Source organism: Scylla paramamosain, chromosome 2, assembly GCF_035594125.1.
Source record: "Scylla paramamosain isolate STU-SP2022 chromosome 2, ASM3559412v1, whole genome shotgun sequence".
In the NCBI taxonomy this organism is placed as follows: domain Eukaryota; kingdom Metazoa; phylum Arthropoda; class Malacostraca; order Decapoda; family Portunidae; genus Scylla; species Scylla paramamosain.
Window position 1 is genome coordinate 31,829,317 of NC_087152.1, and position 15,283 is coordinate 31,844,599.

Sequence of the window (15,283 nt, forward strand, 5' to 3'; positions counted from 1 at the left end):
AGAAAAAAATAAGAAGAAGAAGAAGAAGAAGAAGAAGAAGAAGAAGAAGAAGAAGAAAAAAAGAAGAAGAAGAAGAAGAAGAAGAGTAATGAGTTATGCAGGAAGGCAGGGTCGAGGCAGACGGACAGGTGTGGTGTGGGAAATCTGACACTTGTGTCCTTTGAGGTAATTATAGACACCAAGGAATCAGCGATCAGCAACACCACGTGCTGTACACACGTCTATTGCATTATGTTCGAGATCTAATACAAGATAGCGTGTCTGACACAACCTCAGCGAGGTATAGATGAGAATATATTGAGATTCTTCTTTCTTTTCATTAATTCAGGATTAATTTGAGTTAGGTGCTGGTCTATTTAAAACAACATATATCAACCAGCCAAGTTATATTAATTTTTTGGTGGGTTATGATAGCTTAGATTAGCTGTGTTACCTAATTTATCTTAATCTGCTGTAACCTAACCTAATCTAATAGTGTTTTATCTCTCTGCACCACTCCGTACCCCATGCAAGGTAATGTTTCTGATAGTTCTCTTCCAACATAAAAAGATGCACGTCTTTCTCTGGCAGTTGTTAATAATTAAAATATTAGAAGATGTAAGTGACTGAAGATCGATAAAGTTATGTTTGAAAAGCAAACAGGAAGAAACTGGCTTCGAAATTCAGTGATAGGTGACTGGAACAGAGTGAAATGACTGGAAGTGATCAGATTGTTAATTCGAAGTTAATAAAGAGTTTAAAGGAAGATCAGCTACATTTAAGCACAGGCATGATAGGTGAACATTAAATTAATATATATTGTACAGGAACTGGCATGTGTAGACTCACTCACTGTCTTGTTGCAGCTTCCCTTACTTTCTTATATTCTACGGAGGAGGAGCAGAGGGAAGAAAACTACCATCACCACCACCCTCCGAACAACAACAGCAACAATAACAACAACGTTACAAAATCAGAAACCCCGTCAAGAAAACCCCACCGCCTTCACCGCAACCATGTCATCCGCTTCCTCGCTCGTCGCTTAAACCCCACCCGGCAACTCGCAAGGCTGCACGTGAAGTAAAACACCGCGCTGGCAATCCTGCCTCACCTGACAGGCAGAAAACAGTGAGGCCGCTGCAGATGAGAGAGAACCATGCAAGTCTGTCCAAGCGACAACACAGACAGGCACACACGTCCCCACACAACCACGAGTGACGGGAAGACGCCCATGTGGTGCATAAACCCAGGCAGTGCATCAAGGTATGTTAAGGGAAGAAAAGTTGCGTTTGTGAGCCAGTTAACGTGTTTGTTTTGGTGTAACAGGTGGAGATGTTCTTGTCTGCTTACGAGAAGTGTTGCTGGTGGAGTAAAGAATGTGGATGCGAGTTTTATTTATTTATTTTTTTACACATACAGTACATCTACTACTGTGACAAAACAGACTGCGTTCCTGTCTCGTTATGGAAAGTGATGTCAGTGTACCGCGAAATGTGTGTGCTGTTTCTTATTATAATATTCTTGAATGGTGATAGTGTCTGGCTGGCAAGAAAGGGACAGCATAGCTATTTCAGGGTCACGTAAAATACTGTTTTAGATCATGCCTTTATGGCGTTATTGTGAAGGAATGCAGACAATAACGAAAATCGTATCTACACCTCAAGGGAGTGAAACACAAAGATATTTCCTTAGCAAGAAAAAAAACCTGGCAGCTTTAAAGTTCACAAGTTCACGTTTCTTGACTGAGAGACGTTGCTCTTCACTTGCCACCGTGTGGAGGAGGAACGATTTGTCTTAGGGTTAAGGGGAAGGAGTGAGTGGCGGCCAGTGTTGAGCGTTACGGAGTTACATAACCATGGGTGGACAGCCAGGGCCTGAGTCCACCCCGCCTGAAACAAGACGACCTATTCTTTGTCTTACGTTCAAACTGTAAAAAGAGGAGGCGTATGAAGCTGATCTTAACGCAGAAGACAAGAGAGAGAGAGAGAGAGAGAGAGAGAGAGAGAGAGAGAGAGAGAGAGAGAGAGAGAGAGAGAGAGAGAGAGAGAGAGAGAGAGAGAGGAAATACTACACGAGAAAAGTGAATGCTTTGCATTGTCGCTCTGGAGTGGATCAACCTCTGCTGAAGCAAGCAAGACCTGTTTCTTTGTCTTACATTTTCACCGTAATGGATACATGCACGGGCCAGAACGGGAGACAGAAAATTTAAGGATCGTATTGCTTATCAGGAAAGGAGTCAGCCGTTATGAAACGAGTAAGAATTGTTTATTTTTGTTTTATATTCTACACGTTAAAAGACGCGTGCGGCAGGAAACAATTAGCACAGAGAACGGTGAGATGGAAACCCCAACAAGAGAAAGTAAAGACTGAAAGACATCCGCATGTGTGACACGAAAGACTAATTAATGAAGGTGGCAGTAAGATAAGACTGCATCTTTCATGCCTCCGCCATCTGTGAGTTGTATAGTGAGGCGAGAGCGTAGTGCGGTGTGATGGGGTGAGGTGAGATGTGGAGTGTGTAGCGGGCGCGGCGCAGGACTGGCTGGGATGGGTGCATGGGACGGTGTGAGGACAGCAGCAGCGGCAGGGACGGCCTGGGTCATTGACCTCCATGTCAGAGAGATGTGCCGCATGTTGCAAGTCCCGATCTACGTACTATGCTTGTGTGTGAAACGGTGCCCGGACAACTGAACCAGTGACAACTGAACCAGTGACAATTGGACCAGTGACAATTGGACCAGTGGACAACTGAGCCAGTGGACAACTGAACCAGTGGACAACTGAACCAGTGGACAACTGAACCAGTGAACCACTGAACCAGTGACAACTGAACCAGTGGACAACTAAACCAGTGACAACTGAACCAGTGACAATTGAACCAGTGACAACTGAACCAGTGACAACTGAACCAGTGACAATTGAACCAGTGTCAAAAAATGTTATCTGTTTGCTACGGCATCATGGTCGTCAGTCCTGAAATCAGTGTACATGTGTGCGCACCCAACCATGTGGAAGTTTCTGAAGGGCATCGCTCGGGACATCGCTGTCCAGCGTCTAGTGCACCAGAATGCGTTAGTACATCGGCGCGATGCACCCACTAACAAGTACATCAAACTCGCGCAGCGACTCGCCACTAAAATTAAGATGTATAGAGCTGAAGTAGATAAGCTCCTGTATTTGCGAGCAGTAGCTAATATGCAGGTCGTGTAAATAGGGGACACTGTAGTGCACTATATGTGATTATATCAGTTGGTTTATATTTTTACTACATGAATGATTCTAAAAACTACTGAACCATAGTATCGCCACTAGTTCATGATGCATAGGTAAATCTTTCTTAATGAATGAATTTTAATATGCTTTTGTTACCATTTTTTTCTGGTTTCATTGTCACTTGTCGACTGGTGCAGTTTTTACTGGTTCAATTGCCCACTGGTTCAGTCGACCACAGGTTCAGTTGTCACTGGTTCAATTGCCCACTGGTTCAGTCGTCCACTGGTTCAGTCGTCCACAGGTTCAGTTGTCACTGGTTCAATTGTCCACTGGTTCAGTCGTCCACTTGTTCAGTTGTCACTGGTTCAGTTGTCACTGGTTCAGTTGTCACTGGTTCAGTTGTCCTAGAACCGTGTGAAACCTTGAGAGCGCTCAAGTGTCACTTCCCTCTTTCCGCTTGTCCCTTCCCTCCTCCTGAATCTCCATCTTCTGTACGAAGCATTGAACGCACTGCAAATACGAATCCGCGTCACAGTGCAGGCGACGTGTGGCATGTCCGGTGCTGCCACGTGTTCGTACTTGACCTTGATGTAGGTAAAGAAAGAGGTTCTAGGACAACTGAACCAGTGACAACTGAACCAGTGACAACTGAACAAGTGGACGACTGAACCAGTGGACAATTGAACCAGTTAAGACTACCTGGGAAAACCCTTAGGTAAGGTGCTGCAGCCCGCATGTTGCAGTACACTGAGAGGATGCATTCATTCCACCAGTCTCTTTCCTCAGTAGGTCCCCGCGTGCGTCCCTGCAGGCTCAGCGTCTCGGTGAGTGTGGGCGCAAGGCGGGGAATGTTTACCGCAGAGCACGGAGGTTCCCATGCTTTGCCCCAGAATAAAAGCCTGCAAGAATGTGGGATTGACTCTCTGTGCGTTTGTATTTTTTTGTTTCTGCCTTCCTGTCTGCCTGTTTCCATGCCCGGTCATTCACCCCGCCACACACAGCCGTGGCCTTCATCCACTCAACATCTATGACACAGATATAAAGTAGATCCCCGAGTAATCGCGGGACTTTACGTTATCTAGCGTAAGGGTGTGTGAAGTAAGGATAACCTTCCGCAGCCTGTACACACATGGCTTGCCCTCAAACGTGACACGACTCCATTCATGAACCCAAGAGTAGAGAACAGGTGTAGGTAGCCGTGCACTATTGAAAGAAGGAATAGTCATCACACTCTGTTCACCTCCATTTTCAGAGAGAGGCTTGCAGTCCGCGGGTAGGAGCGTTGGTCAGTCGCGGGAAGGTCGCGTGGTGGAGAGGAGAGCCAGTCACCAGTCTGCTTTGCCAGCTAGTGCACCGACAGGTAAGGATTCTTGAGTCTTGCATCTCGCTTGCATATTGTGAGTTTGCTCTCTCTCTCTCTCTCCTCTCTCTCTCTCTCTCTCTCTCTCTCTCTCTCTCTCTCTCTCTCTCTCTCTCAGTGCTATGTGACTCCATGCTTGTGGCACCTTAAAAGAATAATTTTGAAAGGCACTACTAAGAGCAAGAGAAGTGAACGATGGAGTAGTTCATAGTCTGTACTTCCTGCTATTTGGTTCTGTATTTATTCCACGACTATAACTTAAATTCCTTCAAGAGGAAGGTTTAAAGACTCTTCTGCAGGTAATTCTGGACCTGCCTTCACCGTCTCCTGTGGTGTCCCGCATCTTTAGTTCGCCATAGACAAAAGACCTCACACACACACACACACACACACACACACACACACACACACACACACACAAAAAAAAAAAAAAAAAAAAAAGTCGAATTCCAAGTGTCACACTCTTTATCCACCAGAGGGTCAACACAATCGACAAGTAAATACCCAATCAGTCAATCAAGTCTGAGTTTTTTTTTTATTTTGTTTGCATTCACATTAATTTTTCGTCTTTCATTTCTCTCTGTACTCATTCACCTTTGCTAAGACACTACCGCTCTTCGGAGTGATGGTACTTGGAGAGCAGACAGTGATAATATGTACAGCTTCCCAAAGAACAGATGTCACGCTGCACTTGCAAAACGTTTCAGGCAGAGCAGCATTATCCGGCTACGGACTCCAACCACTGCATTCTCAGCTCGTGGTATTTGCAGGGCTCTTAATACAATAAACTCTAGAAATTGTTCTCGGCTAACTGCACCAAAGATAACAATCAATAGACTTACTAATGTTATTTCCCAGCACGGAGTGGAATATTTTTAAGTTTCAGAACATTGCACAAGATTGCCAGTAGCGAAAGTATTGTACAAATGAACTACAAAACTTTTGATGAGAATATACTTTGAAAATATACTGGAAAACCAATTAAATATAAACACACAAACCTTATAACCTTATAATATATGACAAGGGAAAATCCTTCTGTCACACTAGAAAAGCTACAGAGATTAAAGAATGACCTCATATAAAAGGAAATACCGCAGAAATGAACCAGAGAATTTACAAATCTAAAGAAAAATCCACATCACTTATGAAAAAAAAATACTATTGAAACGAACTAAAAAACCAATATAAACTGAATGGAGAGAACAGTATAGCCCATGGCGAGAATGCTGCGAAAAGAAACTAGAAAACCAAAGAGAAGGTCGCAAGATGGCTGCAGAATACGACACAAAAGGAGGCCTCCCGTTACTACAGCCTAACCTTGAACGGCGCCACAATACACCTCGCTGCTGCCTGGGTGGGGAGGTAGTTGCGGTATAACGCGCGAGTTGTTTGGGTTACCGAGCAGTGTTATACTGGTACCTGTTGTGGTTGTGACTGGATCTGTAACCTTATTGGAGGTACATCTCCACTTGAGGGCGTCTTTACTAACTTTACTGAAGGTTACAGAACGAAAGTAGTTAGTTCTGAGATTTACGTGAAGGAGATCAAGTTTCCTTGTTTGCGGTATATCTGCTTGTCTATTTAATGTCATCTACATTATATGCATTGTACTTGTGAGTGTCTCCACCGAAAGGAAAATAATTCTGCAATGGTAAAATGTTCGTGATAGATATAAAAAAATCACATCGGTGTAATGGTTTCCTCTATCAGCTCACAATCGAGAGGATCCTCGGGAGGGTGGAGACAGTTTAGGTTTGTCTCCCTGCACACTCTGGTCCCTGTCTACCCTGCATAGAATAGGCACAGGAAGTGAGCCAAGCAGTTGCGACCTTGCAGACCCACGTGCGTGGAGAGGTACTTAGCTTAAACGCTTCAATAACTATTAGTGGAGGACACTGAAATCATAAAGGCTGAAAATAAAGAGAGAAAATATGCGCATGTTCCTTTCCCAGCGTGGTGGCCGCGGCAAGTGGCGAGTCAGCGCCGCAGCGGGACGCCAGGTGACGCGTGCTGTTTTGTGAGCGTGACGTACTTTATTGCAGCAAGTTTACTTACACACACACATACACACACACAACATAGTATAAATAACTGAAAAACGCCCACTCCTGATGTTCCGTTACGCACCGAATTTGATAAGAGAAAAGTTCAAATGTGCACCGTTCTCTTCTTAGTTCGCTATATTGCCAAAGTATTGCCTGCAAGCTAAAGAGAAAATCTCTCTCTCTCTCTCTCTCTCTCTCTCTCTCTCTCTCTCTCTCTCTCTCTCTCTCTCTCTCTCTCTCCTCTCTCTCTCTCTCTCTCTCTCTCTCCTCTCTCTCCTCTCTCTCTCTCTCTCTCTCCTTCTCGTCAAGAATGCTGCGGTGTTGCCTCACATGTGCTGGCAAGTATTGGCAGGTTTGGAATGTGGCTGGTAACAGAGATATTCAATGGTGTTTTTGAAGGAAATTTCACATACAGATTTGAGAGAGAGAGAGAGAGAGAGAGAGAGAGAGAGAGAGAGAGAGAGGAGAGAGAGAGGAGAGAGAGAGAGAGAATCAGCATCCGGTCACTTAACTCGCATAACCTGTCTGGCTTTCCCCACGGATGGTATCAGTTATTATATAACACCACGTCTGACGCCAGCCATATACTGAATGTTTAGGCTTTGAATGTTTTATGATTACATGATACCTGCGTTACACATAAGTAAACCTACATAATATAATCTGTAAAAGTCAGAACTACTCTATCACTCGTTCTGCTGTAAGCGGGGTCTTTTACAATGTTCCTCTAAGCCTGCCCCACACCATTATATCGGGTCTGAGTAGAGACAATAGCAGCCTAAGAGTTTAACAAAGGAAATACAGAAGCTTCATTGTGGACTCACTGTTTGTAGTCAGAAAATCCTGTCTTCTTAATAGCGGGGAGATGAAATATCTTTTCGGCAACTCCTTAATTATTGTCTTCAGGTGGATCATGTCCTCACACTTTGGTATAGGGCAAGCTGTTGACTCGTGCTAGTAAACTATTTACTCGTACTTAACTCATCTATTTACGACAACAGGAAATATGCTGACATACTGTCCTGAAAACAGGCAAAATACTCACTCTTAGTTTGAAATTGTCCAGGTTAATGAGCAACTGTTTGATTGACCTTACGGCGCGCTGTTCAAGGCATCTTTTCCTTTTTCCTTCTTGCCACTGACATGAAAACGGCGAAAGTGTACAAGAGAGATGGGGTACTAATGCAGAGTTTGGGAGTCAAAACTTGAAAACGGAGATAACCTGTACGACGGGAATCAGATAAATAATAACTCTTTGTTGCTTAGATAACATGGAAAAAAAAAATAGAGAGGCAAGGACAAAATTATAGTAAAACAAATAAATGATAAAAAAAAATGCTAACCGCTTGAAGATTAGATAAATTTAAAACGAAGATAATTTGTATGACTTGAAAGTGAAAAAAACATGTTTATGAATTAGATAACAAGAGGACAACATACAAGCTACAGCTGGATAACCAATGACACGTTCCATATTTACGTAACGAGAAGAAGAAGAAGAAGAAGAAGAAGAAGAAGAAGAAGAAGAAGAAGAAGAAGAAGAAGAAGAAGAAAAGACAGACAAGCAGGCAGGCAGAGAGAGAGAGAGAGAGAGAGAGAGAGAGAGAGAGAGAGAGAGAGAGAGAGAGAGAGAGAGAGAGAGAGAGAGAGAGAGAGAGAGAGAGAAAGCAGACCACGGAACGAATGTCGCAGGCAGTGACAGGGCACTCCAGGTCGTGCCACGAATTAAACGAGAATGAAGCCGATAATCAATTATTTTAGCATGTGATTGTGACAAACATAAAAGACCAAACACGGCAGTAGGGATGATGACCATTTACAATCTTAAGACTATTATCGGTTACATGATGACTGGGCAGTTAGCAATCCCGGGAGATCACCGGGCATAGCTGATGACCTCTGCTATCAGGGCCTCCCTTCCCAACCAAGACATACGATTCATTAAGAGGAGGACCAATCTGTTTTCTCTCTTGTAAAGATGGCTGAAAAAAAAAAATAAATAAATAATTTGCTTCCAAAAAAATTAAATGGAAAAGTTCAGAAAGGGATTTGATACTTCTCTCTTAATACCATGACCACCAATGACACGAAAAGAAGCACTCACTGAAGCAAATCATCTGGTTGATAATTTCCTTTGTTGTTGACAGTGTCTTTCAGTGATGTACTCTATTCTTGCACTTGGCCATTTCGGTGTGCCTGAGCAGCCATGGCAGTCACTGCCAAGGCTACTAACTGCGTCATCCTCCACCATCCACCATCCACTCTTGTTTTACCATTATTTTTCTTTCCCTGCACTTTCTTCTCTTCCATGTCGTATCACACTTCTTTATTCCCAACTTGTATCCTAGGTAAATGATGTTTTCCTACTATTACGGTACTATCTTTCCTTCCAGGTGACAACTTCTCTCCTACAGTAACTCCCTCAGCTATCTCAGTCCATGCCACACCCGTACCAGCGTCCGACACAAACTAATATGCTCGCAGCAGCAGACAACAGACAGCAGGCCGGCACGATGAACGAGGCGGGGAAAAGTAATGGGCAATGGGAGTGAGAGGATAGTGAAGGATGAGAAGACAGGAGAGCAGGAGAGGTCCGAAGGAAGGCTTTCGACGATTCATCAAAGATTTAACGTCACCAAGACTGTTGTTGTACAAAATTTTTTACTTTTTAAACCTCGCGGGTAAGTAGTTAATTAATCTTTCGTCTCCGTGTGTGTGTGTGTGTGTGTGTGTGTGGTGTGTGTGTGTGTGTGTGTGTGTGTGTGTGTGTGTGTGTGTGTGTGTGTGTGTGTGTGTGTGTGTGTGTGTTTGCGTTTTTTCTTATCAAACTTTCCCTAAATCGAAGGCACCACACTTCAATCCAGAGCCTACTAAGTGTAGTCGATGTAACATGCCAGAGTCCTTGAAAATGCCGTTTTCTTTCTGCAACGTCGTTTATGTTTCTTCATGTGTTTGAATTTTTGAATGATCAATCTAATCTTTTAAGAACAAAGAAACATAAAATATGAGAAGGTGCAAGGAGCCAACAGGTCTACACCTGGCAGTCACTGCATGAAACATACTTATCTATTTCCATTCTTATCCATGTATTTATCTAATCTTCTTTTGAAGGCCCCTAATGATCCAATATTAATAACTTGACTACTAAGTCTATTCCATACATCTGCCACTCTATTTGAAGCCAAATTCATTCCTACCTCTTCCTAAAAATCTAACTTTATCAGGCTCGAAGCCATTATTCCTTGTCTCATCCCGACTACTAACCTTGAGGATTTTGGTTATGTTGTCCTTATTATATCCCATATATTATTAAAGGAAGAGGAGGCAGTAGACACCTGCCGAGACAATGATTACTTCCTTCACAGAATTCTACATGCACCTAGTACAAGAACACTCTTCACTCAAAACTGTAAATTAAATATGGCAACTCGTATACCAGCCTCAAAGTTCCCATCTGGGAGGGAGCCACAAATGTCCCCAGGTCTGACTGCTCTTCTGGTAACGACCCTAAGTGTCTTGGCACGCCCCTCAACTCTTTCTTCATTAACATAAGCAACATCTGCGGCCTTTGATCAAACTTTCAATCTGTGGAACACCACCTCTCTTCTACTAAACCTCCTATTCTCCTCAGCCAAACGCTGATGTTTGAGGCAAATGACAGTAACCCTTTCACTATTTCCTCCTCTTTTTGTTCATCCCCTTTTTCAATCCAAAGTTGGATGTTCCATCTATGTGCTCTACAAGCTAACTTGCTCTTGTTCACACTCTTTAATCTTTCAGATTCTCAACCATCTGGCTACGACTGCAGTCACTCTCAATCTAAATTCATCTGTCCTATACACCTCTCACCTATCTCCTCTTAACTATAAAAACATTCTTTGAAGCACATCCTTACTCTCTTCCCTTTCATAGAGATCACCAGCTTTGGCTTTCCTCTTCCTTTATTGACTATCCTGGTGAACTAGCCTTTAACTTTGTTATTCTCCACGATTTAAAGCAATTAGTGCAATACCCTACTCGTATTCCTGACCCTAATGGAGATACTCCCAACATTCTCGACCTTTTCCTAACTTCTAATCCTGTTTATGCTGTCACTCTATCTTCGCTGTTGAGCTCCTCCGATCACTATCTCATATCTGTATCTTATCCTATGGCTCTAATTCCTCCTGAGGAAGTGAAGGTACCTCTGACGTTTTGCCTCTGGTAATTGGGAGGACCTGAGAAGGTATTATTCCGATTTTCCATGAAATGACAGCTGATTCCGTGTCAGAGACCAATCTCTCTGAATCACCTGAATTTCATGCGCTTTATATTTCTGACCGAAATAATGCCAAGAGTGTACTCCAACTACCTAAAACTACTTCATCAATAAAAAAAATGTCAAAATCTTTCTCCATCAACTCTCTTCACCTAGCCAGAATTATCCCCAACAACATTTCTTCTTCATCTTTCTCTCCTCTATTTCAACCTGATGGCACCAATGCCACCTCATCCTGCCTTGGATGATTCAGGGATTGTTCTTCCTTCTCTGCAATCCTCTGGCTTTTTCATGCCTCCCCATTAAGATCCTTCATAATGGTGTTTCCTATGCTCTTGCTGGCCTTAACCCTCAGAAGGCTTCTTGATCCGATGGGTCCCTCCTATTATTCTTTGAAACTGTGCCTCCATGGTTACACCTTGCCTAGTCAAACTCTTCCAACTCTGTCTGTCAGCATCTACCTTTCCTTTTTTGCTGGAAGTGTCTATATTAAGCTTCTTGCTAAAAAAGGATGACCACTCTCGTCCCTGAAAGTACCGTCCTATTGCTTTAATTTCCTGCCTTTGTAAAATTTTTCATTATAACCTCAACAGAAAGATTCTTAAACATCTGTCACTTCACAATATTATATTTGATCATCATTATTGGTTCCATCGTGGCCACTCTACTGGTGATCTTCTGGTTTTCCTTATTGAGTCTTGGTTATCCTCTTTTCGTTGTTACCTTAGACATATCAAAAACATTTGATAATGTCTGCTACAAGGCTCTAATTTCCAAACTACCCTCCAACGGCTTCTATCCTTTTCTCTACAACTTCATCTCAGGTTTCCTTTCTGATCATTCTATTGCTGCTGTGATAGCCGGTCACTGTTCTTCTCCTAAGTCAATTAACAGACATGTTCCTCAGGACTCTGTTCTTTCATTCAATCTCTTCCTCTTATTCATCAACGATCTTCTATGCCAACCTTCTTGTCCTATCCACTCCTATGCTGATGGTACCCCTCTGCGCTTTTCCACTTTTTTTTTTCTTTCCATGGACGTCCAGCGCTTCAGGAAATAAACAACTCACGCAGGGAAGCCACAGAACGCCTGACTTCTGATCTTTCTAAAATTTATTACTCGGGCAGAGCAAACTTAGTATTGTTCAATGCCTCAAAAACTCAATTTCTCCATTTATCAACTCGACACAACCTTCCACATAATTATCCCCCTCTTCAGTAACATTCAACTGCCCTCCTCTTCTACACTGAACATCTTTGGTGTGTCCTTTACTTATAATCTAAATTGGAAACTTCACATCTCATGTCTAGTCAAAATAATTTTTTTTTATGAAATTAGGCTTTCTGAGTCGTATCTGCCAATTTTACTCATCCCAACCCACCTGTTAACTATACAAGATCCTTATCCGTCTGCTCTGCTCTGTGTATAGAGTATACTTCCTATGAATGGGGGGATTCCACTCTCATTGCCCTTCTATGTAGGGTGGAATCAAAAGCATTTTGCCTTATCAACTCCTTTCCCATATCTGACTATCTTCAGCCTCTTTCTCATCGCCGTAATGAATCTTTTGCTATCTTCTATCGATATTTTCAGACTAACTGCTCTTCTGTTTAACTAACTGCATGCCTCCTCTCCTCCCGCAGCCACGCTCCATGACATTATCCTTTCCCTCATTCCTATTTTGTACCTCTCTCATGCAAGAGTTATCCAGTAGTCTCAATCCTCTTTTTTCTTTTAAACTCTGGAACTCCCTGTCTACTTCTGTATTTCTTCCTTTCTATGATTAGAAATCTTTCAAGAGGGAGGTTTCAAGACGCATTCTATGATTCTAGACGGTCCTTTCGACATTTCTTTTGAGACTGGCACCTCAGTGGGCCTTTTTTTTTTTCGCTCTTTTGTTGTCCCTGGCCTGTATCCTTTAAAAAGAAAAAAAAAAAAAAAATAGTAGATCCCCTCTTAATCTAAGCTTCTCTATGGACCGTAACTTTAAGTTACTAAATCTCTTTTCGTAAAAAATATATTTCATCTCTTTTACCCTTTTTGCCATTCTGCTTTGTAGTGGTTCTAACACGCCTACATCCATCTTATATGGATATGGATGATATAACATCTATCAGTTTATCATAATTTTCAACTCTAAAAATCTATTCGATTTTCGGCCTTTCCCGCATGTTTTCCTGGTGGAAACCATTAAGAATGTCATTTAGAAATTTACTGTCCTCCCTAAAACTACCTCCATCAGATATCCTTAATGGACCTACTTATTCTCTATTCTTAGTTCTACTTTTCTGAAAATCCCCTAGATCGATCTTCGCCAGGCTAGCTACCGTTAATTCGTAATAGTTTTTAGATTTCCTCATCAACTTCTTAACTGTTGTAAATAATTCATTATACTGAGGCATTAAATCCTCTTTTCCTGCCTTAATTCTCTCACTTGTACCTCTTTATCCTAAGGAATGTTTTAACGTACTTCTCATCCACTAATTTTTCCTTGATCTTATTGTTCTAGATGGATTTTTTTTTTTTATCTGGACTACGTAATCTATTAACAAAATATTTTACGACTCATCATCAACATCTAATAATTCCTATGCCGTTTCCCTCCATAATCCTCCATAATCCCACTCCACCTTAACCTCACCTCAAACACATCAGCTTGACCTGTCAGCCTGACCCCTTCCCCCCACACCTCACCTCATTTCCTCTACCTCATTCATCAGGATCTCTCCTGGCCTTTCCCTTCTGTCAGCCGCCGATCAACTTTCTGAAGGCACCTTCCTAGTTTTTTTTTAAATCCGCTCTCATAAAGGTCACTTATCTTTCTGCTACCAGAAGCTTCTTCCTCTTTCTAACTAAACATAATTTTAAAGTGATCACTTCCTAACTTTCCTTCAACTTTTACCAGTGTTACTGTTTCATCTCTGAACTACTTCTGGAATATTACTACCTGCCCCTTGTGTGTGTGTGTGTGTGTGTGTGTGTGTGTGTGTGTGTGTGTGTGTGTGTGTGTGTGTGTGTGTGTGTGTGTGTGTGTGTGTGTGTGTGTGTGTGTGTGTGTGTGAGAGAGAGAGAGAGAGAGAGAGAGAGAGAGAGAGAGAGAGAGAGAGAGAGAGAGAGAGAGAGAGAGAGAGAGAGAGAGAGAGAGAGAGAGAGAGAGAGAGAGAGAGTACCAGCAGTACGTCAGAGAAACAAAACTAAAGACTTCCTGCTGATGGTTATTGTGGTGATAGAAATGTAGATGTGGAGAACGTGACTGTGGTGTTTGCTGGTGATAGTGATGAGGGAATACCTCATCATCATTATGCTAAAATAGGCTTGGTGAAGGTGGCCTCGATAATGATAGGAATAGTAACTGAAATCAACGTTGAAGCTGACTTTGTGGCGCTACCGTTGTTATGGTTCCCGTTATACAAGGTGGACAATCTGAAGCTTGTACAGAAGGAAAACTAGGCTGGATAAAAACGTTGTGGATAACATGAAGCTCGGAGTGAAGGGAAATAAGGTTAAATATGGAAAAAAAAAAAAAAAAGAGATTTGGATGATGCAAAGGTTGGATATAAGGATATTGAAGTTAAATAAGAAAAGTATTCATAATTAAAGCCTGGATGGAAGGAACACAAATTTCGGTACAAAAAAAAAAAAGTGGATAATCTGAGGATTGGATGAAAAGAGAATAAGACTACATATGGAAAAAAAGTTTGGATAATTTAAAGCTAGAACAAAAGGAACACATGGCTGAACATTGAGAAAGTATGCATGATTTCAAGCTTACACAAAATGATACAACAATGGATAGCACGTAAGTAGTTTGTAGTTTAGAAGATAAAGCATTGAGTGCATGAGGAAAAAAAAAAACTTATTCAAAGTGTACACATTTTTTAAAAATAGGACGAGAACTTTGTTTTCTATTATTATCTAAAGTAAAGCCACAAGATGCAACCAAATGACTTGCCAGTGATGGTGAGTGATGGTGACACTAATGTTGTGATGTGGTTCATATACGAGTACTCTGAGTCTTACCATGGTTTTGTTGCAGCAATAGTGATCTTATGGCCGCAGTTCACGGTGCACCAGGCGGCGCTCGGCCTCAGCATCGCCCACACCGGGATATTCAGTACCGTTGAGTCATCTTTTAACATCTTCACCCCTTTCCTCGGAGGCTTCGTGGCCGACAAAATAGGAAATTATAAGGTTAGTTCATTATGAGTAACTACTACAGCACTTTTCTACTACCAGTACTACAACTGCTACTACTGCTAATTACGATGTAGCTGCAACAACAACAACAATTACTATTGTAACATTGTTTTCAATATATATTCCGACAGAGAAGATAAGAAAAAAAAGGGTTAGTAATATAGAAAGTTGTGTAGAGTTAATAGATGGATGAATTGAGTTTACAGGCATTGAACAATAGTAAATTTG

The 15,283-nt window shown here is 42.0% G+C and overlaps 1 protein-coding gene across 1 annotated transcript in view; it reads left to right on the forward strand.

Moving 5' to 3' along the window:
- The first annotated feature begins 1,077 nt into the window (after positions 1 to 1,077).
- LOC135113523 (uncharacterized) overlaps positions 1,078 to 15,283 on the forward strand; it is a 37,980-nt gene continuing 23,774 nt past the window's right edge. Inside the window, exons 1-4 of the mRNA XM_064028772.1 lie at positions 1,078 to 1,242; positions 4,445 to 4,552; positions 8,994 to 9,281; positions 14,895 to 15,049. Coding sequence (XP_063884842.1) covers positions 9,167 to 9,281; positions 14,895 to 15,049 — 270 coding nt within the window. The 5' untranslated portion in view covers positions 1,078 to 1,242; positions 4,445 to 4,552; positions 8,994 to 9,166. The remainder of the gene's footprint in view (positions 1,243 to 4,444; positions 4,553 to 8,993; positions 9,282 to 14,894; positions 15,050 to 15,283) is intronic.